Below are 26,302 nucleotides of genomic sequence, written 5' to 3'. Positions count from 1 at the left end.
CGAGGTTGTAGTGGGCTATGATCACACCTGTGAATAGCCACTGAACTCCAGTCTGGGCAACACAGTGAGACCCTGTCCCTAACAAAAAAAAAAAAAAGAGGCCGGGCGCGGTGGCTCACGCCTATAATCCTAGCACTCTGGGAGGCCGAGGCGGGTGGATCGCTCGAGGTCAGGAGTTCGAGACCAGCCTGAGTGAGACCCCGTCTCTACTAAAAATAGAAAGAAATTATCTGGCCAACTAAAAATATATATAGCAAAAAAAATTAGCCGGGCATGGTGGCACATGCCTGTAGTCCCAGCTACTCGGGAGGCTGAGGCAGTAGGATCGCTTAAGCCCAGGAGTGTGAGGTTGCTGTGAGCTAGGCTGACGCCACGGCACTCACTCTAGCCTGGGCAACAAAGTGAGAATCTGTCTCAAAAAAAAAAAAGAAAGAAAGAAAGAAAAGAATTGAATCCAGACCAATTCTAATTCCTCCCATATTTCTAATTCCAAAATATGTCACTATTACTGTCTAAATGAGTTTATTTGGCAAGTAATCATGTTTTGCCAGGTTATCACTATCACTATTGGTCTTCCACTGTTGTCTTAAAGAATTATTTACAAATATTTATATTTGGCTTCTTTAATAGATTGAATCTTATTTGAGGGAAGTGGCAATATCCTATTTTTAGTGACAGTTAAGAGGACAGGCTCTAGAGCTTATGCCTGAGTTTGATTAATGAAGTATTTTTAAATATTCCATTTTTATCTCATCACACTGCTTTTTCTCACTTGGTAGATCTTGATTATTCTCTCTTTGGGAGTCTCCAGATTGACAGGGCTCCAAACATTTGCTATGGCTCTGATTTTCTCTCAAGGCCAAAGGCCATTGGGTGTACACAGAATTATGCCCACTGGGGAATCAGTAACTGCACACGAGATCAGAAAATGTGGGCAGGGGGAGGAAATCACCATTGTGCCCACCCTCCAGACTTTGTCAGTCTGGGTAATCACAGAAGGGTCCCAAGAATATACCATTTCCCTCTGGCCTCCTGAGAGGTTCCTTTATTTACATGCACAGCCACTCCTTTAACAGGAAATACTATGGAAGTGTCAGTATGAACAAACCCTGTAACACCCAGAGAACAACCAGCTCCAGTTCCAAGACCACACACAACTGTTTTCCTCTGGCCTACGCCCTTGAGATGCATTCCTGATAGAAAGGCTGGACCAGAATGGTTCCCCTGAGAGCCTCAATGGCCCTGCTGCATATCTTTATTAACCACTCCCCACCACCACCACCCTTACACACAGAGAGAAAGAAGAAGAAAGGGGAGAGGTATGGCTAATTGTTTGAAAACATCCCATAGGAGGAGGACATGTTGGGTTTGGTAGAATATATAGTTACATAGGTTTCCTGGGAAGATCCAGCCATGGGGGTCTCTTCGGGGTCTGTTTCAGGATGGGGGGCCTCTACAGAGGGCAGTGTTGGTTTATCCACCTTCAAGGCAGGCAATGTAGCTTGAAGGGTGGCATTGTTGGTATCCTGCCAGCTGGGTGCTCGGGTGAATTCAAAGACCTTAGTAGGTGCTGGTGGTTGACTGTCATGTTTGGCAGGCTTCAGAGGTGCAACAGTGTTCTTGACAGGTGCTGGTTTCTTGGAAGCTACACCAAAATGAAAAGCATCCGGGTATTTATCTGTGCTCTTGTTTAAAGCTGGGTTGAGGGCCGCTAAGGTCCAAGGACTTTCCACAACTCGGGGAGGTGCCTTCACGGATAAGTGAGAAGTTCCCTGATGTTCACTTTGGCTTGTACTGTTAGAAGCTGTGGGATAGAAAAGACACAAAAGCAGATTCCTCAAACGTCACTTCTCCACTCTCTGCCAGTCATGTGTGAAATCCAAGTCATCTCTCAAATGTCAGCCCTTCACTTACCCTCTTAGGTTCTCTCCTCAAAGCTCTCCTCTCTTTCTTACACTTTGTGCAAAGTTTATTATGGCCCTCAAATTCAGCCTAGGGCTGGGGTTGAAGAGTCTACTGTGTGATGCCCTAGCTCACGATGGAAGTCCTCAGAAGGCAGGGACTGACATTTGCTTAAAGTTCATGTATTTCACAACCACTGGTTTCAAATTAGTTTAAATAGAAAAATAAACATATCTTCAGTTAAAAGGGGGGCTTTTTAAGGGCAAAAACTTTGTCTTCCTTGCCACTACATACACAGTGTTCAAAACCCTCTCACACAGTAAGTGCTCAATAAATAATTTTTGTCTTACTGATAGAAAAAAATAAATGGTAGAGACTTCTAATAATGGAGCTAGGAAACTGAGACCAACCCTTTTACCAAAGACAAATTAAAAACCAGATGATATACACAAACATCTTTAAATTACCTAAGAGTTTATCATACAGTGAGAAACTGTGGGGACAAAATATAAAGTAAGAATCCAAAGCAGCAAGTCCAGAACTCAAAGTTATTATTATTATTATTGCTTAGATTTACCTTTTATTTTTTTTATTTCAGCTCATCATGGGGGTACAAAAGCTCAGGTTATATACATTGTCCATGTCCCGCCCATCCCCCTGAGTCAGAGCCTCAAGTGTGTCCATTCTCCAGACAGTGCGCCTGGCACTCACCATGTAGTCATACGTCCATCCCCTCCCCCTATCCCCCACCCTCCCCGAGTCAGAACCTTCAAGTATGACCATTCCCCAGACGGTGCGCAACGCACTCATCATGTAGGCATACACCCATTCCCCCCCACTCCTCCCCCCCCCCCCCGCCCCCGTCTCAGTCTGATATCCAATTGGTATCATTCCCCGATGTGCATTTAGGTGATGATCAGGGAAACCAATTTTCTGGTGAGTACATGTGATGCTTGTTTTTCCATTCTTGGGATACTTCACTTAATATAATGGGTTCCAACTCTCTCCAGGAGAACCAAAGAGATATCGTATCACCGTTATTTCTTATAGCTGAGTAATACTCCATGGTATACATATACCACAGTTTACTAATCCATTCGTGGATTGATGGGCATTTGAGTTGTTTCCATATCTTTGCAACTGTGAATTGTGCTGCCATAAACATTCGGGTACAGGGGTCTTTGTTATAGAATGACTTTTGTTCTTCTGGGTAGATGCCCAATAATGGGATTGCTGGATGGAATGGTAGGTCTACTTGAATCTGTTTAAGGTATCTCCATAATGCGTTCCACAGGGGTTGCACTAGTTTGCAGTCCCACCAGCAGTGTATGAGTGTTCCTGTCTCTCCGCATCCACGCCAACATGTGTTGTTTTGGGACTTTTTGATAAAGGCCATTCTCACTGGAGTTAAGTGATATCTCATTGTGGTTTTGATTTGCATTTCCCTGATGATTAGGGATGTTGAGCATTTTTTCATATGTTTGTTCGCCATTCTTATATCTTCTTTTGAAAAATTTCTGTTCACGTCCTTTGCCCACTTTTTGATAGGGTTTTTTGATTTTTTTTTCTTGCTGATTTTCCTGAGTTCTAAATATATTCTTGTTATCAGTCCTTTATCTGATGTGTAGTATGCAAAAATTTTTTCCCATTCTGTAGGCTGTCTGTTTATTTTTGTGACTGTTTCTTTGGCTGTGCTGTGCAGAAGCTTTTTAATTTAATCAGGTCCCATTCATTTATTTTTGTTGTTGCTGTGATTGCCTTAGGGGTCTTCTTCATAAATTCTTTGCCTAGACCAATGTCTGTAAGAGTCTTTCCTACATTTTCTTCTAGAATTCTAATCGTTTCCCATTTAAGGTTTAAATCTGTTATCCACCATGATTTGATTTTTGTGAGAGGTGAAATTTGTGGGTCCTGTTTCAGTCTTCTACATGTGGCTATTCAGTTTTCCCAGCACCATTTATTGAATAGCGATTCTTGTCCCCAGAGTAGCAACAAAGAAAATAAAATATCTAGGAATATATTTAACTAAAGAGGTAAAGGACCTCTATAGGGAGATCTATGAAACACTGAGGAAGGAAATTGCAGAACACGTAAATAGGTGGAAAACCATACCATGCTCATGGATCGGAAGAATCAACATTGTTAAAATGTCTATACTATCCAAAGTAATCTACAGATTCAATGCAATCCCTATTAAATTACCAACATCATTTTTCACAGGTTTATAAAAAATAATTATAGATTTTGTATGGAATCAGAGAAGACCCCATATAGCAAAAGCAATTTTAAGCAATAAAAACAAAATGGGAGGTATTAATTTGCCAGACTTCAAACTATATTACAAGGCTGTGGTTCTTAAAACTGCCTGGTATTGGCACAAGTGCAGGGACACAGACCAGTGGAACAGAACAGAAAATCCAAATATAAAACCATCCTCATATAGCCATCTAATCTTTGAAAAAATAGACAAATACCTTTTATTTTTTAAATTTTTTATTTTTAGTTATCATGGATGCTCAAAGTTATTATTTTTTTATTTCAGAATATTATGGGGGTACAAATATTTTGGTTACATATAATACCTTTGCCTCGCCCAAACCAGGGCTACAAGCATGCCCTTCCCTCATCCATTAGTTGTGAGTTTACCTACCTCAAAGTTATTTTTGACCTGAATATAATTCAGTCTGGAAGAAACAGCTGTGCACATGAGCTTCATTTTTTTGTCAGTTTCATAGGAGAAAGGGGATTTTTCCTAGGTTTGAATTATAGGTGAATCTCATAACAGTATCTTTACAATATTAGGTTTTCTAATTCATAAACATAATATATTGCTTCATTTGAGTCTTTTTCTTTCAGTAAAGTTTTGTAGTTTTCAGTGATCAATCATATTTCTTTCTTTATGATGGCTTTTCTGATCAAATTCTATTTTCTCTGATGTTAATATAGCCAGCCCTGCACTCTCTTTTGGTTACTATTTACATGGAATATCTTTTTCCATTTTTTCACTTTTAATTTGGGTCTTCAGATTTAAAATGAGTCTCCTGTAGACAGCATATACTTGGATTGTGTTTTTTTAATCCATTCTGCCAAACTCCCATCTTTTGATTTGAGAGTTTAATCCATTTACATTTAAAGTAACTATTAAGGAGAAATTTACTTCTATCATTTTGCTACTTGTTTTCTACATGCCTTAAAGGTTTTCTTGTTTCTTATTTCCTGCATCTCTTTGTCTTCTGACAGTTTTATTCTAATGTGTCCTGGTGTGGGTTTAAGTTCATATTACTCCAACTATCTTGAGCTTCTTGGATATTTATGTTCAAGTTTTTCATCAAAGGCTGATAAAACTGAAAAACTAGTGAGATCCTATAATCATCTGTAATATATACCATCTTGCTGATAAATGTGAAAATTTAGATCAGTGTCATTTACGGACCTCTGGAGGTTTCTGAGACCCTTTCAGGGGGGTCCATGACGCCCAAATTATTTCCATAATAATACTAATATGTTATTTGATGTTCTCATTCTCATTCTCTCATCAATTTTCCAGTGGCCACATGATAGGTGATAGTGCAAGAGACTGAATACAGAAGCAGATATGAGAATTCTTATATCTATTAATCCAGACATTAGAGAGATTTGTAAAAATGTAAAATAATTTCTGTATTTTTGTTTTATAAAACAGTCATTTTTTCAAAAACTGGTATTTATGTTATACATAAATGGGTTTTAAAAATTATTTTTAAATGAATCAGTAAATATTTTTAAATTTATAATATGGTAAATCATGGCAGATACTGGACATACTAAGAATCAGGAAAATATGATCCACTTTCAGAAGACTGAGTTGGTAGAAATGGACCCAGAAATAACAGAAATGATGGAACTAGCAAACAAGGATATTAAAACAACTATTATAACTACGTTCAGATATTTAAAGCAAACATGAACACAATGAGGAGAGAAAAGGGAGATATAAAAAAGAATATACTGGAAGTTCTAGAGATGAAAAATGTAATATTTGAAATAAAAATTTCACTGGTTGAAATTAACAGCAGATTAGATAGTACAGAAGATCAGTGACGTTGAAGATACAGTATGGGAGGCAAAATTCTATGATAGCCCTTAAGATTCCCAATCTCTGCTATATATCCCTTTTATAATCCCCTTCCCTTGAGTGGGGTGAGACTTGTGAATATGATAGGAGAGTTACCCCCTTGATTAGGTTATATTACACTAAGATAACAAAGGTGATGGGATAGTTACTCCCATGATTACATTATATTACTTAAGACTTCATTGTAGCAGACTGGAGAGATACTCTCTTTTTGGCTGTGAATAGTAAGCTACCATGTTGTGAGGACCATGTGGCTAGGACCTGAGGGTGGCCCCTAGCAGCTCAGAGCAAAACCCTGCCAACAGCCATCAAGAAAATAAGGAGGACTTCACAGTCCTACAACTAGAGGAACTGGCCTTTCTGTTATGACAGAGAAGTCTGTTCACCATTCTGTGGTGAATGTATCTTGCTCTTACTCTGTAAACCTACATCTTGCTCTTGCTCTGTAAATCTACCTTGTCCTTCCCTCAATAAACTTCATTTTACGCTTAAAAAAAAAGAAAAAAACTAGAGGAACTGAATTCTCCTAATAACCAGTGAGCTTGGAAGAGGACACTAAACCTCAGATGAGATTGCAGCCCCAACTGATATCTGGTTTTAGCCTGGTAAGACTTTAGGCAAAGGACCTGTCTAACCTATGCCTGTGAGATAGATTTGTGTTGTTTTAAGCTTCTAGGTTTGAGGTATTATTAAGTTTTTATATAGCAATGAAAAATGAATATACATAGCCATAGAATCTATCCAAAGTGAATCAAATAAATAGGCTAAAAATAAAAATGAACAGTCTCTGTAACCTATGGAATAACATCATATTATCTAACATCTGTGTAATTGGAATCCCAGAAAGCAGTGGTGGGTAGGGGCAGAAAAATATTTGAATAAATGCTGAAAATTTGTCCAATTTGATGAAAATTATATTCTGACAAATCTAAGATTGTCAGCAAACCCCTAGGCAGGACAGTTTCTATTTTTCTCTCTCACACACACCCTCCAACACCCACCCCCACACACCAAGGTAAACTCTAATCAAACGACTGAAAACCAGTATTAAAAGAATAATCTTAAAAAGTAGCCTATTGCAGACAGAAAAAAAGACCTATTGCAGACAGAAGAACAAAGGTAAGAAAACTGAAGACTTTTCATATGAAACTATGTAAGACAGAAGACAAAGGACTGACTCCTTCAAATTGCTGAAAAATACACCCGCAAGCCAGAGGGGCGATGAATGCCTTCTGGTGGTAGACGTGGCACGAGCAGGTATAGCAGTACATGCCCATCCTGGAGGTGGCTGTGGTGCAAGATGTGGCACTGTGTGTGTAGTGTGCGAGGCTCCGTTATCCTCAACCTGAACGGATCTGCGCTGTGGTTGTGGCTGAGGTCCTGGCTTCTCTCTGGTCTTCCTTCTTCCTTCCCTGATTCTAAACGTAGTCCTGAACCTTCTAGGTGTCTCTTGGATGTACCCAAATAGCCTTTCAATATATTTTCTTTCTGCTTAGATCAGGAAAAACTAGTTTCTGTAATAGGCAACTAATAACTCTTAAAAATAGAGAAAACTCTTAATTTATTTTCTACTCACCTTATTTTCTTATCACCATTTCAACATGATAGAGGATGAGGTGAAGTTAATTATTTTTTCTAAGGCATTATAGCCACTTCCTTTATCCAAATTTATATAGTTCTTCAAACTTGCCTTCAAAACTTCCTTCCTATTCATGTTTTTTCCTCACCATTTCCATTTCTAGTCATTTCTTGGCTGAATTACTGTTAAGGGCTGAAATATGTGCCCTTCCCCCCACCCAAATTCATATGTCAAAGCCCTAACCCTCAATGAGACTGTTTTTGGAGATAGGGCCTTTAAAGAGATAATTAAGGTTAAATGAGGTCATAAGGATCGGGCCCTTATCCAACAGGAGTGGTGTCCTTATAAGAGGAGGAAGCGAGACCAGTGATCTCTCTCTCCCCAGGCACACACACAGGAAAGGCCATGTGAGGACAAGCTGGAAAGAGAGCCCTCACTAGGGGTCTTCACCAAATTTGCCAGCACCTTTATCTTGGACGTTCAGCCTCCAGAATTGTGAGAAAATAAATTTCTGTTGTTCAAGCCATCCAATCTATGGTATTTTGTTATGGCAGACCTAGCCTACTAGTACAACTTCTGATAATCATAAGGTAACTGGAATATAGCCTTCAGACTGCTTAACACAGCCAGTGGAGTGATCCTCTTAACATCCATGTAACTTGGAGTTATCTGAGATTTCCCTGCCACATTGAGATTTGGGTGAACTTGGCTTTAACCTTCAGTTTCACATGAATGACCATTTAATTTGTTCAAATTTCTAAACTTATTTTTTCATGGTCCCTGTGGGTTCCTTCCTGCAACCCTAAGTGTTGTATCAGTTCAATCATCTGCCAGCTGGTACACGGAATCTCAGGATCTTCACCACTTTCCACAAGAAAGTAAATTAACTCACGATTTTGTGACTGTACCAACTTTACTTAAGGCTCCAGGAGCTACGGAAGGAAATTATATCCCATAATGCACAGTCTTCTACCTCCTCACTGGTTTTCCCTTTGACATTGCATTGGCTTCCAAAATTACTAGCTCAACTGCCTGATTATCCCCATAACCCTCTGAAAATAAACTCTAGCTTCCCTTCCCTTACTGGGCCTATTTCATTTCCTCAGTCTTATTCTGCTAAATAAACATTTTTCCTTCCCTTTACACAGAAATCTAACCATATCGCTTCTTTATGTGAAACTCATTTGCCATCTCCTGATTGCTGATATGCAGACACTAGACTCTTGTCTGGCATTCCAAGACTTCTGGAGTTTTCTTCCTCCAGCCATATACATTACCCACAAATGAAGCCCCATAAAGCACCTTCAGCCCTAATGAGCATGGAAGCTACTGTCCTGGACCTAGATGCCTGGCCCCACGGTGTCAATGGCTATACTTCTGCCTATTACTCACTGCTCTTTGTGGGCCAGCCCTCCTCTCTCTTAGGTCACATGCCTCTCTCTTGGGCCACCCTCAAGAGATAGCTTGCAGTTATCTCTAGCCTCTAAGTGTCTGGTACAAAGCGGGTACTCAATAACTGTTTGATACATGGGTAAGTGAACAAATAACACCCACGCTCGAAATCTTCCAAGGGATCTCACTGCTTAGAGGATGAAGCCTGATATCTGAAGCCTGATGTAAAGGGTCCTCTACAATCTGTGCCCAGCCTATACTTCCATTAGTGCCTCACTACAATTTCCCTGACTCCCTCAGCTCCTGTCAGAGACATGAAAAGCAGACACCACATCTCCTGGGAGCAATGGGTAGGGATGGAGAGACAGGAGTGGGCTAGACATCTGACTTTACCTGAGAGAATGGTGGAGCTTCGGAACAATTTTGCTTTTGTGATCTCTCTCCGCCTGCAAGAAAGCAGAACATTCATGAACTCACAGACCCCTTCCAAAAATGGCAATAATCCAAGGCAGTGGCCAGAAAAGCAGCATTATCCAGTCACATTTTTACTTATGCTGAGGGTTTGCGCTTTCCCTCTTTAAAGGATACATCACAAATCAAGAAATGATGGCATCTAAAGAACCATGGTATCTTCTAACTAACATTCCTCTTCCAGGATATTCCTTCCCTCCTCCACCTTGAAACTCGCAATCCTGTAGTATTTGGCTGCAAGGATTCTCAAATGTCATCTTCTCGGACAGATAAAAAGACTCTGGCCCGGAAAGGAGCAGTGATTTTCCCAGGGTCCCCAGCAACTAAGAGGGTAAAGCCAGGGCTAAAACCCAGTCTTCCTGGTTTGTGAACTTGCTCTTTGCACAGTACCCTGCTATGTATAATTTCATGGAAGGTGGGAAGATGGAGGCAGTTGTTCTGGATAATCTTCAACCCCTGTCCTCTCCCAACTGCTCCACACTGAATCCATAGTAACAGGCTTGACTAAGCTTCAGCGAGAGTCCTTATCCTGAAAATGCTGTCTGTGTTGGGGAGGTCAAAGGGGCGTGAGGAGCCGCAGACAGTATGAGAAGAAAGGAGAGGTTCAGATCATAAACCCCATTTTGCCATGTGGGATTACAGGAAGAGCATAACTGTTTTTTCTCAACTTTCTATAAGGATCAATTTATTACTTTCATTTTGGTAAATTTCATTTGAAATTACAAATATATACTTACCAGTGAATATAAAATATGGCAAAAATGACAACTGCAGAAACAATATCCGTGAAAATCCACATGAACATATAGAACCTTGGTGTCTGCAAAAACATAAAACAAACCACAGTGAAAGAACTTTACAGTTAGAAGTTGTGTGAGTTTTCTAATTCCCTGGTTTGATCCTCCCTTTAGATCACATGAGCCAAGTCCCTTGTTCTGCTGCCAGGACTGGAGGAAGAGATCAGGTGAAGGAACCTTGACTGATGTGGCACTCGCAAACACAGTCACCCTTGCACATGCAGGGGGCTCTCCAAGGGACAGAACACTGTATACCCTTCATCTCCCTTGACTCTCAAGACAGAAGTCAGAGGCAGTCCCAGAGAAGTCACACAGGAAGTCTACTCTGGACCCAAGACTACAGCCTACGTTTCTTGACTTCTACTGCTCTGTGTTTTCATGGCATGGCTTCTCAAACCTGGCTGTGTGGCCAGATCTCCCTCTCTCCTGGTGATACAGGTTTCTGGGTCTCACCACAGTCCTAAGGAATGAGAATCTCTGCCTTTTTAACATGCTCCTCAGGTGATGCTGAAGCAACCAGTCTGTGAACCAGCATTTGGGAATCGTCGTTCTCAATCACTTCAATTAAGTATGCTGAAGTATAATCCCCCCTTACTAGATGCCCCCTCCTCTATGCTCCTTGCACAAATCACCTATTTCCCAGAACTCCATCTCCTGGGTCCTCTTATGTGAGTTTTCTAATTCCCTGGTTTGAGGCTCCCTTTCCACTTCCATTGCTCCCCTTCCAATTTCACTTGATGCTACTGGGGCTTGCACTTTTTATTCTTTTTCAGGCCGTTCTTCACCCTATCCCAAGGTCTTCCCTTGGGTTGAATATTAATATTAATAAAAATACTAATGATCATGATAATGAGAAAACAATAATTAATGAACATTGATTAGGAGCCAGGCAAGTGTTATAAGCACTATAGGGGTAATTTCACATTTAATCCTTACAACAGCCCTACTCATCGAAGCTCTTAACCAACTTCCAACAAACTGAGGCTCTTAATCCCCTCTGGGAAACTTATTGACTAATGCTGTGGTCTGCCGACTGCTCCAGGATGCCTTCCAGGTGCGCTGAATATTCACCAAGAGTCAGTCGTCCTTGTTCCCCAAATGGCTTAGGCCAACTGTGCTTGTTATTATAATTGTGCAGTGTGATGAAATGTTGCTTAAATCTGTAAAATCTGAAAAAGACGAATGTCATTTTCAAGAAAACTAAGTCAAATGCTTTGTTAAACTCAACAAGGACAGAATAGGTCATTAAAAAATAAACTGCAATTGGATTATGTGTGGGTGAAACACTGTAAGAGATTGGGGTAAGGTGACTATAAAAATCCAGGTGGATTACTCATTCAGATTGATTCTATGACTTTAAGCTCTTGTTGTGCTTTAAAAAAATAAAAATTGGAAATCATTCCTAGTTCATTTGGGTATTTAAATAACCAAAAGAATGTCGAACTCAATCAGCTAAAGTATCCTCAAAGAAAAGACTATTTCTATGTCAAAAGGTTAATAAGTATTTTAAATTAAAATAAAATGTGTGAGGTATGTGTGTGGCATACTGTTCATAAAAATGACCACAAAATTTCTTCCAAACCATACATGCAGACCCCTATGCAATGTGACTTAGCTATGCCTCTTAGCCTAATAAAAGGTGAAGTCTGTCTCTCATCCACCTTGAATCTGAACTTGGCCATGTGATTTCCTTTGGCCAATGGAACATTAATAACCATAACACTAGGAGAACCTTGAAAAGTGTGTGTGCTTTGGGGCTTGACCTCTCTTGCTGCTGGGAACCCACTGCTACCAGGTGAACACACTCAGGGTAGCCTCCTTGAGGACGACTGACTACATGAAGAGAGACTCCAGTCATCCCAGGTGAGACTCCAAACAAATGAATGAGGCCATGATAGACCATCCAGCTCAGCCAAACCAGAAGAACTGCTTAGCCATCATCCAAAATATGAGACATAATAAATATTTAAGATACTAAGTTTTAGGTAGTTTTTTTAAAAGCATTTAAGTGGCTTACTGATAGAGTATATCTCTTTTTTTTTAATGATTCTCCAGCTTTAACTTTCTGAATTACCAATGATCAGACCAGATTGTGTTGTATAGAAGTGCTTCTATTGTACTATTATTCCCAATTTACAAAACAGAAAACAGAAAAACCCCCAAAAAACTGAGGCACAAACAGGTTCACTAATATTTCCAAGTTCATACAGTAGTGGTAGAGCCAAGATCTGAATCTGCATAGTCTAACTCCAGAGTGTGGGCTGCCAAGAAAGCCTGTGGGATACTGGCCCCACCTCCCTGAACAAAATGAATTTATCAGCTCAAATATTAAAATGAAAAAATGCTTTCAGAAAAAGCATAAATGTGTACCTACCAAAGGGACAACTTTAAGACATTACTGATTCAGGTGGAGAGGATTATGCAGGGGTGTGTTGCTTTCTAAACTATGCATTTGCATAATGACTGAATTTTAAAATGTTAAAAAATACACAGTATACATATGAAGGGGAGTTGTATGGGGACATGTGGGTGGAAAGGCTTCACCTGTGCTGAGAGACCTGCCATCAAAAGTTCCTTTCAGGATCATCTCTAGAAAGCTGTTCAAGGCATCAGAGAAAGGAGGAGTCAATGATTTCACATTTCTACCAGAGGGCTTTAATGCAGTACTGGCCCTGTGAGACTGTGTCCTTGATCCTAATTCCCTCTTCTCCTGGTTCTGACCCTGAACAGGTCAGAAGCTAGGGCCAGTGAGAGTGGATGTATGAAGAAGGCAAACTGAGACCCCGTCTTATTTACGCTTCTCTGCCTAAAAGCTTTAATTTTCAAAGGAGTTTGGAGTTTGGGCTATTACTACTTTGGACTGGACACTTTAATTCTGAAGTAAGGTTTTTGATGACTAAAAGTGAACTTTTAAAACTTATCTAACAGTGACTGGGAAAGCTATGTGACCTGAGAGATTTCATTCGGGGGCAGGGAAAGGCCTAGCTCACAGACCAGGTTTAAAGAATCAATGCAGCAAAATTAAACTGTCTTCTGTTGTATATGCTATTGTGCCCCACCCAGTCAACATGCTCTTTATACAGCTAAGAAAAATGGACTCTACAGCAGACACTGATTAGCTGGGGCCCCTTCTACAGATAATAAGTGATGGGATTCAGCCGGGATATTATAAACCTGGTCCCCAGGCCCCTGGCAGTGAGCAACAGAAGGGCAAGAACAGGAAACCAGGCTAGGCAACTGGATGCTGGCTGCCCTCTTCAAAAGCATTTTTTGTTCAGGACACACAGTGTTCACTCTGGAGTCAAATACACTTGGTTTTCTCTCCCTACCCCATTGCTATTGTCCACTGTTACCATGCCTCTAGGAAGGTGGGGCTACAATAACAAAACTCTGGAGTCAGACCTCATTCTGAATCCTACATCATGAGATCATATCTTTGAGCTTCAGTTTCTTCATGGGGATAATAATGGCTAATTCAGAGGGTTAAGTTACATAATATACCTAAAGTACACTGTAAGGATTCAATAAATTTCAATTATTCTAACTATATTAATTTTTCCCTGAAAATCACAGAAGGATCTGGGTGAGAAAATGGGAAATGCCACATCTCTGATATTCATAAAAGTCTGTGCTCTTAAGTAGCTTCCCAGGGGATTGCACAGTGGGCAACATAGGGTGGGGGGGACCTATACCACTGTTGTACCAGGCTTGGAAGAACAATCTAGACAACCAGCTCACCATGAAGTAGTAAGGGTGATTAATCTGACTCAGAAGCGGAATGTTGTCTGTGGTCACTGAGCTAATACTGGAGCACCAGGCCAGTGAGAACAGCCAAGGCTCATTGACGATGTATAAGTTGATCTTGATGTTGGCTGCTTTATAATCTCTGGAACAAAAACAGAACCCACAGGGGATTTAGACTCAATTTCACTCTCATCATCTAAAGGAGGAATAGCCATGATGTTTGTGAAAGGCTGTTGCCTAAATCACCAGAAGCAGCTGGTCCGGGGACAATTCATGATTTGATGTGACAGAATGGGCTCATGGTGCAATGAGATAAAGGATTGGATTTAGTACCTCTGCTCCTGTAGCAATGGTGGTGTGCTGGTAAACTAGATGTCCTGTGGGAGATTAATAAAAAAGAAAGAAAAAGAGAATGAAAGAATGGGGAAAAAAGAAAAAGGAAAGCCCTACTGTAGCATTTGCAAATTTCCATGGTATAAATACTCCTACTACAGCCAACTGCAAGCTACCACTGGTAAAACCAATTTGCAGAGTTTCTGAGTATTTAATAACTGGCTTCCACAAGCTGGTGTGAGCTGGCTCTAACACATTACTGTGTAGCATCACTGATACTTCTATCAAAGCATTTGCCACCCCCTACAATCTGCTCACCTGTCAGTCTTCTTGATTGTAAGGACATGGAAAACAGAGACTTTGTCTATTTGTCTCTGTACATCCACTACCTACCATAATAGCTGGCTCCAGAAATAGTAACTGAAAAAATATATAAATGAATACCAATGTGGTGAACATTTCAAATTTCAAATATAAAGAATTTTTATAAGTACTGAGTAGGGAGAATAAAACCCAGTTTTCCTCATGGTACTAAATGTCAGTATAGAGAGAGGAAGAAAATAGTTGGAGGAACACCTAGTAATTCTAGTCAAGTTGTCATTTTCAGAGATTCAATTTCTTAAAAAACATACCATGTAAGTGCCTTCAGATTTTATTTTTAATCCTAAAATGGTATGGGGCATATTGGAAACTGCTCTGTATAAGCCTGGGTTTGAAGCCCAGCTCTGCCATATACTAGAGCTTGGCAAGTTCTTAGCCTCCATGTATAAACTGTAAAGCAATAATAATACCTCATTTACAGGGATGCTGGCAGTTAATTGTCTGAGACAATTCTACAGATAAAGTTTAAAAAATGAAATTATGAAAAACTAGTAAAAAGTTACTTCTTATTCTTTAGAAACTAAAACTCAAAAACCAGTCACATTTCTATATTATTAATAAGTAATATGTAGAAACTAAAATTGAAAATATCATTTAACTATCATTCCAAAGAAAACTAAATACCTAGGAATAAACTCAAGAAAATAAGTATAGGATCTGTATGATAAAAATTACAAAATACTAATGAAAGTAATCCAAGATGACTTATAATGAAGAGACATATGTGTTCATGGACTAAAAACTCAATGTAGTAAAGATGTCAATTCTCCCCAAATTGATCTGTAAGTTTAATGCAAGTCCTATAAAAATCCTAGCAAGGTTTTTTCTACAATTAGGCAAGATGATTCTAAAATTTATATGGAAAGGCACAGCCCCAGAATAACTAAAATAATCTGGGGAAAGTATACAGTGAGAGGAAATCACTCTACCCAATATTGAAGTTTATTATACAGTCATAGAAATCAAGACAGTGTGTGGTCTTAGGGGGACAGACACATAAATCAAAGGAACGAAACACAAAACTCAGAAATAGCACCACACGAATATGCCCAAATTATTTTTGACAAAGGTGCAAAAGTAATTCAACAGAAGGACAGTCTTTTCAACAAATGATGCTGGTGTAACTAGACAGCCACAGCCCGCCCCCCCCCAAAAAAAAAATCTTGACCTAAACTACACATTTTATATAAATTGACTCAAAAATGCATCAGAGACTTAAAAGTGTAACGTAAAAATATAAAACCTTTAGAAAAAAGTTTCTATTTTTTGAGATCTTTGAGATCTAGAGCTAGGCAAAGAGTTCGCAGCCTTGACACTAATAAAATGAAAAACTGATTAGCCTGAACCCATTGAATTAAAAAAACTTTTGCTCTGTGGAAGACCCTGTTAAGAAGATGCTACAGATAAGCTACAACTGGGAGAAAATATTTACAAACCAGATATCCAAGAAATGATTAGTATCTAGAATATATAAAGAACTCTCAAAACTAACAATAAAAACCCAAACAATCCAATTAGAAAAGATATGAAGAGACATTTCAATGAAGAGGATACACTACTGGCAAATAAATACATGATAAGATGTTCAACATCATTAGTCATTAGAGAATGAAAATTTAAACCAATGAAACATCACTACAAACAAATATCAGAATGGCTAAAATAAAAAATACTGGCAATGCCAAAAACTGGTTAAGTGTGCAGAGGCTCTATATCATCACACATTGCTGGCAGGAATGTAATATGGAACAGTCCCTCTGAAAAAGTCTGACAGAGGTTCTTATAAAACATGCAATTACCTCAGCAATTGCCCTCTTAGACATTATTGCAGAGAAATAAAAACTTATGTTCACACAAAAACCTGTACACAAATGTTCATAACAGCTTTATTTGTAATAGCTCATAAATAGAAACAATCAAATGTCCTTAAGAATGATTAAACAAACTGGTATATCCACATCATGAAATACTACTCAGAACCAAAAGGAACAAACTGTTAATATATGAAACAACTTGGATGGAACTCAACGGAATTAATGCTGAGTGAAAAAAGCCAATCCCAAAAGGTTATATACTGTACGAGTCAGTTTATTCTTGAAATGACAAAATTATAGAAATGGAGAACAAATTTGTCATTGCCAGGGATTAGTGTTTGAGGGAGGCGGAAAAATATGGAAGGAAAGTAAGTGTGGTTATCAAAGGGCAATACAAGGAATTCTTGTGGTGATGAAACTGGTCTTTATCTTGGCTGTGGTTGGGATCCACAAACCTATATATGTGATAAAACTGGAGAGAACTACACACACACACACACACACACACACACACACACACACACACGAATATGAGAAAATCTGGAGAAATTTGAATAAGATCAGTAGATTCTATCAATGTCAATACCCTGGTTGTGATATTGTATTATAGTTTTGCAAGGTGTTACCATTGGAGCAAACTGGATAAAATGTATATACGATCTTTCTATATAATTTCTTACATGTTAATCTGAAATTATCTCAAAAAGTTTAATTTTAAAAAATATTGACTATTTTACATATAATAAACATGTACAATGGAGCTTGTAACATAAATAAAAGTAAAATATATGACAATATAAGAAAGAGCAGCAGGCAATACATGTAATTATATTATTCTAAGGTTCTAATATTCTATATTGTGGAATATTAATTCAAGGTGAACTGTAATAAATTAAGGATGCATTTTATAATCCCTAGAGAAACCAGTAAAAAATAATTCAAAGATGTAAAAAGCCAATAAAGGAGATAGTATAGGATACTAAAAAATAATTGTTTAACTAAAAAATGAAAAAAACAGGAAAGGTATGACAAAAAAAACCCACAAAGAATAAAGAAACAGAAACAATGGCATGATGGTAATGTAAACCCAACTATATTAGTAAATGAACTAAGTATTAATGAACCAAAGATTCCAATTAAAAGTCAGACACTGTCCTACTAGATATAAAAGTAAGAACCAACAAAATTCTGTTTATAAGAGATGCACTTTAAATATACAGATGCAAAATGGTTAAAAGCTAAAAGACAGAAAAAGTATCATGCGAACACGCATTATAAGAAAGCCAGTATGGCAATATTAATGAAAGAAAAAGTAAACTTTAGATAAGAATTATTACCTGAGACAAGGGACATTTCATAATGAAAGGGCCAATTCACCAAGACCTAATAACCCTAAATGCAAATGCACCTAATAAAAGAGTTTCAAACCACAAGGAAAAAACCCAACCACAAATCAACAATCCCAGCTGGATATATTTAACACTCCCTTCTTGGTAATGGACAGATGGGGCATAAGGAACCACTCATTTCTCTCTGACTGGGGAGGTTGCTCCCGGAAAAAAGATGGCAGAAGTACTGGTCTCCTTCTGGTTTCCTTCTCAACATAACTAGATCTTTTATAAATAGAATAATGTATTTGCTAGGAAGAATGGCCTTATACATAATGCTCTTAAAAGGATGTTCCTGGCTAAATATTACTTTCTTACAAATTTTGTAAATAAACACAGAATGGATTTATGAGGCTTGGGTCCCTGGAGAATGATACATAAACTAGACAACTCTCCAGGAGTATCAAATGAAGATGTTTCATAATGCAAATGTTCCCCTTCTATATGAGATAACCCAGAACAAACTCATGTGAAGGCCTCATCTGTTACTCTGGGCTATAGAATATGTGTTCAGTAAAGGAAGATACCTGCAGAACCAGAATCAATATCTCTCCTTGCTTTGTCTTGACTGCCTGCTGTATCCTTGAAATTAATAATAAACCTTGATAGAAGGTAAGTTCTCTGATTTGTGCGAGTTTGATTTGCAACCTAATGCTTCGTGTTAGCTCAATAGAAAAGGAAGAAAAAAATGAACACGAAATTTTTGAAAAGACTATCAACCACCTTGAACTAATTGACATTTATAGAATACTAAACCCAACAACTGAAGAGGGCATACAATTTTGGAGGGCACATGAGAAGTTCATTAAGATAAGCCATATAGTGAGCCATAAAATAAGTTTTAATAAATTTAAAAGGACGAATTATACAGTTTTGTTCTCTAGTCACAATATATTGAAATCCTAAAGGAATAACTAAAGTAGCTTGAAAATCCTCAAATGTTTAAAAAGTTAGCAATATATTTCTAAATAACCTATGAGTCAAATGGAAATTAGAAAATTTTTACATATTTTAAATTGGATAACAAACAATATATCGAAATCATTTGTGTTAGGAAATTAAAGCAATGCTTACAGGGAATTTTATAACTTTAAATGCTTCCTTTAGAAAGAAGATCTAGAATCAACCACCTAATTTTATACCTAAAGAAGCTAATAACAGAAAAGTAAATTAAAACTAAGTAGAAGGGCTGGGCGCAGTGGCTCATGCCTGTAATCCTAGCACTCTGGGAGGCCGAGGCGGGTAGATCATTGAGCTCAGGAGTTCGAAACCAGCCTGAGCAAGAGAAAGACTCTGTCTCTACTAAAAAATAGAAAGAAATTAACTGGACAACTAAAAATATATATAGAAAAAATTAACCGGGCATTGGTGGCACATGCCTATAGTCCTAGCTACTTGGGAGGCTGAGGCAGAAGGATTGCTTGAGCCCAGGAGTTTGAGGTTGCTGTGAGCCAGGCTGACGCCATGGCACTCTAGCCAGGGTGACAGAGCAGGACCCTGTCTCAAAAAAAAAAAAAAAAAAAAAAAAACTAAGTAGAAGGATAAAAAATAACAGAGATAAGAGCAGAAATCAATGTAACGGGAAAGTAAAGCTGCAATATGAAAATACTAATAAAGCCAAAGTTTGGTGCTTTGAAATTATTAATAAAATTTATAACCCCCTAGCAAGAATGATCAAGAAAAAGAGGGAAAATAAAAATTTCTAGTATCAAAATGCATTGGAACTAGAGCTGGTAGTTGTACAACACTGTAAATGAATTAAATGCTATTGAATTATTTATTTGAAAGCAATTATTTCTGTGTTATAAAAATTTCACCTAAATGAATTATTTTTTAATACAAAAATTTTTAAAAACACTAAAAAATAGACCAATAATGAGTAATAAAAAGTTTCCCATCATTCTGATGGGTATTTTTGTCAGATAAGAAAACAAAAATAAAGAAACAAAAAAAAAGTCTTCAGTCAAGGAAAAGTCCAGGGCCTGATGGCTTTACTGCTGAATTCTACTGAATATTTAAGGAAAAACTAATATCAATCTTTCTTAAACTCTTCCAAAAAATTAAAGTGAAAGGAATGTTTCCAAACTCATTTTACAAGGTCAGCATTACCCTGATATCAAAGCCAAAGACACTATAAAAAAAGAAAATTATAGGCCAATATCACTGATGAACACAGAGATAAAAATCCTCAACAAAATACTAGCAAGTTCAATTCAACAGCACATTAAAAAGATCATTTACCATGATCAAGTGGGATTTATTCCTAGGATGCAAGGATGGTTCAACATACACACGTCTATAAATGTCACATACTGCACTAACAGAATGAAGGACAAAAACCATATATGCATCTCAACAGATCCAGAAAAAGCACTTGACAAAATTCAGCACCCTTTCAAGATAAAAACTCTCAATAGATTATATATAGAAAGAATGTACCTCAAATACAATAGAGGCCACACAGGACAAGGCCACAGCTAACATCATACTCAATGATGAAAGCTCTTCCTCTAAGATCAGAGACAAGACAAGGATGCCTACTCTCACCACTTCTTTTCAATATAGTGCTGGAAGTCCTAGCCAGAGCAATTAGGCAAGAAAAAGAAAAACAAAAGGCATCCACACTGGAAAAGAAGAGGTGAGATTGTCTCTATTTGCAGATGACATGATCTTTTATAGAAAACCCTAAAGACCCTATCGAAAAACAGTACTGAAACTCATCAACAAATTCAGTAAAGTCACAGGATACAAAATCAACATACAAAAATCAGTAGTGAGGCCGGGCGCGGTGGCTCACGCCTGTAATCCTAGCTCTGGAAGGCTGAGGCGGGTGGATCGCTCGAGGTCAGGAGTTCGAGACCAGCCTGAGCAAGAGTGAGACCCCGTCTCTACTAAAAATAGAAAGAAATTATCTGGCCAACTAAAAATATATATACAAAAAAATTAGCCGGGCATGGTGGCTCATGCCTGTAGTCCCAGCTACTCGGGAGGCTGAGGCAGTAGGATCGCTTAAGCCCAGGAGTCTGAGGTTGCTGTGAGCTAGGCTGATGCCACGGCACTCACTCTAGCCTGGGCAACAAAGTGAGACTCTGTCTCAAAAAAAAAAAAAAAAAAAAAAACAAAAATCACTAGTGTTTCTATACACTAACAAGAAACTATCTGATGAAAATATGAAAATAATCCCATTTACAACACCAACAAAAATAAAATAAAATTCTTAGGAATAAATTTAATCAAGGAAGTGAAAGATCTGAACACTGAAAACTATAAAACATAAATGAGAGAGTTGAAGAAAACACAAATAAATGGAAAAAGATAACGTGTTTATGGATTAGAAGACTTAAATTTCTTAAAATGTCTAAATTATGTGAAATAAAATAAAATCTTAAGTCCCCTAGCTGACTGAATGGACCCCCTCTTGGCCAAAGGGACCCCAGAAACACCTTAAAGCTGACAATGCTGGCCATGAGAAGGGAGATCAGACATACCTCATCACGCCTCCCTCCCTTCTTGGCGAAGTCCTTTGTAACTCATTAACAGGCCTGAGACTATACAAGACAGAGCTTAAATAACACCTGCAGGCTATCAATTTACTCAATAGATCACTTGAGTTTCACAAATGTTTGGTGGCTCATCTCTAATTAACAGACATCCTTAAGTTAAAACATTCCAAGCCTTTAGACAAAGCCTCATTTCTTTAATTATAAATCAAAGAATCTTTAAACCCACCTGTAACCTGTAATCCCTCTGCTTTGAGATGTCCTGCCTTTTTGGGCCAAACCAATGTACACCCTCCATGTATTAATTTAGGATCTTACATGTAAGTTCCTGTCTCCATGAACCAAACTGTAACCTGTCACCAAACTTGTAACCCAGCTACCACTGGCACATTTTCTCAGGACCTCTAGAGGCCACGTGCTCTGGGATGGTCACACACATTGGGCTCAGAATAAATCTCTTTAAATTATTTTACTGAGTTGGGGTTTTTCTCCATTAACAATACCAAATAATCTACAGATTCAAAGTAATCCCTATCAAATTTTCAATGTAATTTTTCATAGAAATAGAAAAAACAATCCTTAAATTTATATGGACCACAAAAGACCCCCAAGAGCCAAAAGCAATCTTGAGCAAAAGGAACCAAATTGTAGACATCACACTCCCTGATTTCAAAATATACTATAAAGCTGTTATAATCAAAATAGTATCAAAGCGGCATAAAAACAGACACATACCAATGGAACGGAAAAGAGAGCCCAGAAATAAATTCACATATTTATGGTCAATTGATTTTTGACAAAGGTGCCAAACACACAATGGGGAAAGGACAGTTTCTTCAATAAATGGTGTCGAGAAACTGGATATCCATATGAAGAATAAAAATAGACCTTAAGACTTAAATGTAAGACCTGAAACTAAAAGTACTAGAAGAAAACATAGGAGAAAAGCTCCAAAACATTGGTTTGGGCAATTGGTTTGGGCAATTCAAAATATCATTTTGAATATGACCCCAAAAGCACAGGTAACAAAAGCAAAAATAGACAAACAGAACTACATCAAACTAAAAAGCTTCTGCACAGCAAAGCAAAAAATCAATACACTGAAAAGAAAATTTATGAAATGGGAGAAAATATTTAATAGCAAAAAAACCCATATAATCCAATTTAAAAATGAGCTAAGGACCTGAAAAGATATTTCTCAAAAGAAGACAAACAAATGGCTAACAGGTATATGAAAAAATGCTCAACATCACTGATGATTAAGGAAATACAAATTAAAACCAAAATGAGATTATCACCTCACACCTGTTAGAATAGCAATTACCAAAAAGATGAAAGATAAGTGTTGGTGAGGATATGGAAAAAAGGGAACTCTTATATACTGTTGGTGGGAATATAGATTAGTACAGCCATTATGGAAAACAAGATGGAGGTTCCTCAAAAAAAACTAAAAACAAAACTAACATGATCTAGATATCCCACTACTGAGTATATATTCAAAAAAGTGAAATCAATATGTCAAAGAGATATCTGCACTCCCATGTTCATTGTACCATAATTCACAATAGTTAAGAAGATACAGAATCAACCTAAATGTCCATTAATGGATAAAGGAAATGTGCTATATATTAATGCATACAATGGAATACTATTCAGTCTTAAAAAAGAAGAAAATTCTGTCATTTGTGACAACATTGCTGAACCTATGCTAAGTGAAATAAGCCAAGCACAGAAAGACAAATACCACATCATCTCACTTATATGTGGAATCTAAAAAAGTCAAACTTGCAGAAATAGAGAGTACAATGGTGGTTACCAAAAAAAGGCTGGGGGATTAAGGGAGAGGGGAGATGTTGGTCATAGGGTATAAAGTTTCAGTTAAACAGAGGGAGTAAGTTTTTGAGATCTACTGCACAGTATGGTAACTATAGTCAATAATAATGTGCTATATATTTCAAACTAAGAAAAAGGCTGAGGCAGTAGGATTGTTTGAGGCTAGGAGTTACAGACCAGTCTGGGCAACATAGTATGAGTCCCCATTTCTACAAATATTAAAAGATTAGCTGGCCATGGGGGCATGTGTCTGTGGTCCTAGCTACTGGGGAGGCTGAGCCAGGAGGATTGCTTGAGCCCAGGAGTTCAAGGTTACAGCAAGCTATGATTGTGCCACACTAGGCCAGGCAACAAAGTGAGACCCTGTCACAAAAAAGAAAAAAAAAACCACACACACACAAAAACAAAACCAAAAACCTCCAAACAAAGTAGCTAAGAGAGTAAATCTCAAATGTCTCTAAATGAAAAATGATAAGTGAGGTAATGGATATGTTAATTAGCTTGATTTAACCATTCTGTATTGTATACATATATTAAAACATCACATTATACCCTGTATAATTATGATGTCAATTAAAAATATTACTTTTAAAAATTTCTTAAAAACACTTAAAAAATTTCTAGCCTCAATAAGATAGCAATTCTAATACTGATATACTTTAAATATATTATTTTAATTAGAATAATTAAATACATTAATTCAAATAATGTATTTAAAACATTCTCAGTCAAAATGGCAAGTTGACAGTCTTGTGACTGGTCTGATAAACTAGGATATGAATACTGATCATAGAAAATGTACTGGAAATGTGATTGTAATCACAGATATTCTGGTCATAATATTACTCAAATATTTAAGGTATAACTGCTTACTTTCTTAAAATGTAGAGGTCCTTGAGGGGCATGATTTGGAATACAGTCCTGCTCATGAATTTATCATGATCAGCTTTATGGAAGTAGTGTAGCTATATAGAAAAAAGACTTATTCTTACTAGAGTATATGCCCTCCTAAAGAAGGATGGCGCTTACTTACGTTGACCTTTCACATAAAACTATCATGGTGCACTGTTCATATTACTACTCAGTAAATATGTGCTGAGCTAAACTAAATGGCTTGACTTTATAATAGGATTCAGGATACGATCCCTGTTAAATATGATGCCAACTGAAATTATGCCCGTATAACTATGGCCAAGGAATTAACTTTAAAGCCACAGTGGTGAAAGAATTTGAACTCTGTAGTCTGTCAGACCTATATTTAAATCTCAGGTTCAACACTGACCAACCGCGTGAACTACCTAACCTCTGTGAATAGGAAGTGATAATTCCACAGCACAACATGGAAAGATGGTGACAATAAAAGCAGCAGCTAACATTTACTGTCTTCATACGTATTTGCCCAGCATTCTGCTGTGTGTATAATATGAATAATCTCATTCAACCTTTTAACCATTCCAGCAGGTGCCACTGTTATTCTAATTTACAAAGGAGAAAACTGACAATTAGAAACTTGTCCTAAGTCACATTTTTCATCTACTAGATCAATCTAAGTTAGGATTAGGAGAGGAAGAAATCATTTTGAGCCATTTTCTATTTGGAGAAAAAGTAAAAGGAAATAGAACTATGCTCAAAATAGAGGAGTAGTTGAGTAAAGAGAAATCTTCTGAATGGGAAATAGAAAGTAAAACATATATTTTCTAATACTAAAAGGAAAAAGACATTATTATATGATCAACCACCTCCTGGCCAGAAAGGCGTAAGAAGCAGCAACAGAAACAGAGGTTCATGCCTTGTGATGAGGAAAGGTATAGTATGTAAGAGAATTTTTATGAAGCCCAGAGTGTGTGTCTACACACACACACACACACACACACACACACACACATACACACGAGTATATATATCTGCAAGGAAGACTTTGAAGCATTTAGAATTATCTAAAAAATTATTCTTAAATCTAAGAGAAAGGGAATACAGATTAATCATGAGTAATAACAGTTAAGTTTGGAAAGTTACCATCTTATCTCCAGGTACTTTTAATTCTAAAAATCCACCTCCAATTGTATATTTATAAATGTAGTGGTTAATAACTTTAATTTCTTCTTGTGTCTATTTTAAGTTTTTTATAATGGTTTAGAGTTATATCCTTAATTATTCCTGTAAGAAATATGGCTATCTGGATCACAGAGCCATTTATGAGGTATTGCATCAACTGGTAATGGCAGGAGGAAATAAATGTCCACCTTATTTAAATATAGAAATGCCAAGCATACAAAAAGTGTGTTGAATGATGAGAGACCGGAGCACACAAGAGAAGGGGCTGAAGTCTATGTTCCAGGCACATAGCCTATACTAGATAAATGTTTGTTGGCAGAGGGAAGGAGGGAGGAATAGGAAGGAGAAAATAGGGGATTCCAAGAAGATAACCACATAAATGCTGAGATGGAAAGGAAAAGTTAAGCAGTTTAGTTGTAATGTGTTTTTTTGTGCAAGTAAGACAATACATGCCAAGAGAAATGTGGTCAAACACTTACCCTAACTTACTGTAGACTAAATTCTTGTAGTCAACATTTATTCTACTGATATTTTCTTTTGTAAGGTATTCAATGGAGAGTGAAGTTTCTATACGCTGAAAACCAGGAGCCATGTACTTGACATATGCCTTATCATGGCTCGGTAACCAAAAAACCTGTAAGGAGAAACAGGAAGTCCTTCAGTAATCAGCTGTCTAGGTACAAACAGCCCCATAAGGAATGGAGGGAGCTCCATTCCAGCACTGGTAGTAGCCTACAGGAAGCAGAGAGAGATTCTGGCCCTTGGTGAAAAGTCAACCTAGACTTTCATCTAATATTGCCTAATGAATTCTTATAATGGGGCTTTTACTAGGGCTGTTCTGGAGCTGAGTTTTCTTAGGAGTTAACATCAAGGGTCAAGGGCCCACTGTGTACAGAAAGCCTCATACTAGCAAAGTACATGAGGAGTTGGCAGATGTAGATGAATGGTGGGAATCAAAACATCTCTGGTTGGTGATCCTAAAAGTCATCTTTGAGAGGA

At 37.7% G+C, this 26,302-nt stretch overlaps 1 protein-coding gene across 1 annotated transcript in view; it reads right to left on the bottom strand.

Moving 5' to 3' along the window:
- Positions 1-1,325: 1,325 nt before the first annotated feature.
- The window catches only part of GDPD4 (glycerophosphodiester phosphodiesterase domain containing 4), an 84,909-nt gene continuing 59,932 nt past the window's right edge, over positions 1,326-26,302 (bottom strand). Inside the window, exons 12-17 of the mRNA XM_045556938.1 lie at positions 25,783-25,937; positions 13,994-14,141; positions 10,196-10,278; positions 9,381-9,433; positions 6,643-6,646; positions 1,326-1,794 (exon numbers count right to left, since the gene is read on the bottom strand). Of these exons, the coding sequence (XP_045412894.1) occupies positions 1,326-1,794; positions 6,643-6,646; positions 9,381-9,433; positions 10,196-10,278; positions 13,994-14,141; positions 25,783-25,937 (912 nt within the window). The remainder of the gene's footprint in view (positions 1,795-6,642; positions 6,647-9,380; positions 9,434-10,195; positions 10,279-13,993; positions 14,142-25,782; positions 25,938-26,302) is intronic.

Source organism: Lemur catta, chromosome 7 (genome assembly GCF_020740605.2).
Source record: "Lemur catta isolate mLemCat1 chromosome 7, mLemCat1.pri, whole genome shotgun sequence".
Lineage (NCBI taxonomy): Eukaryota > Metazoa > Chordata > Mammalia > Primates > Lemuridae > Lemur > Lemur catta.
The sequence above is the reverse complement of the archived record's forward strand: the minus strand, read 5'-3'. Positions and strand labels throughout refer to the sequence as shown.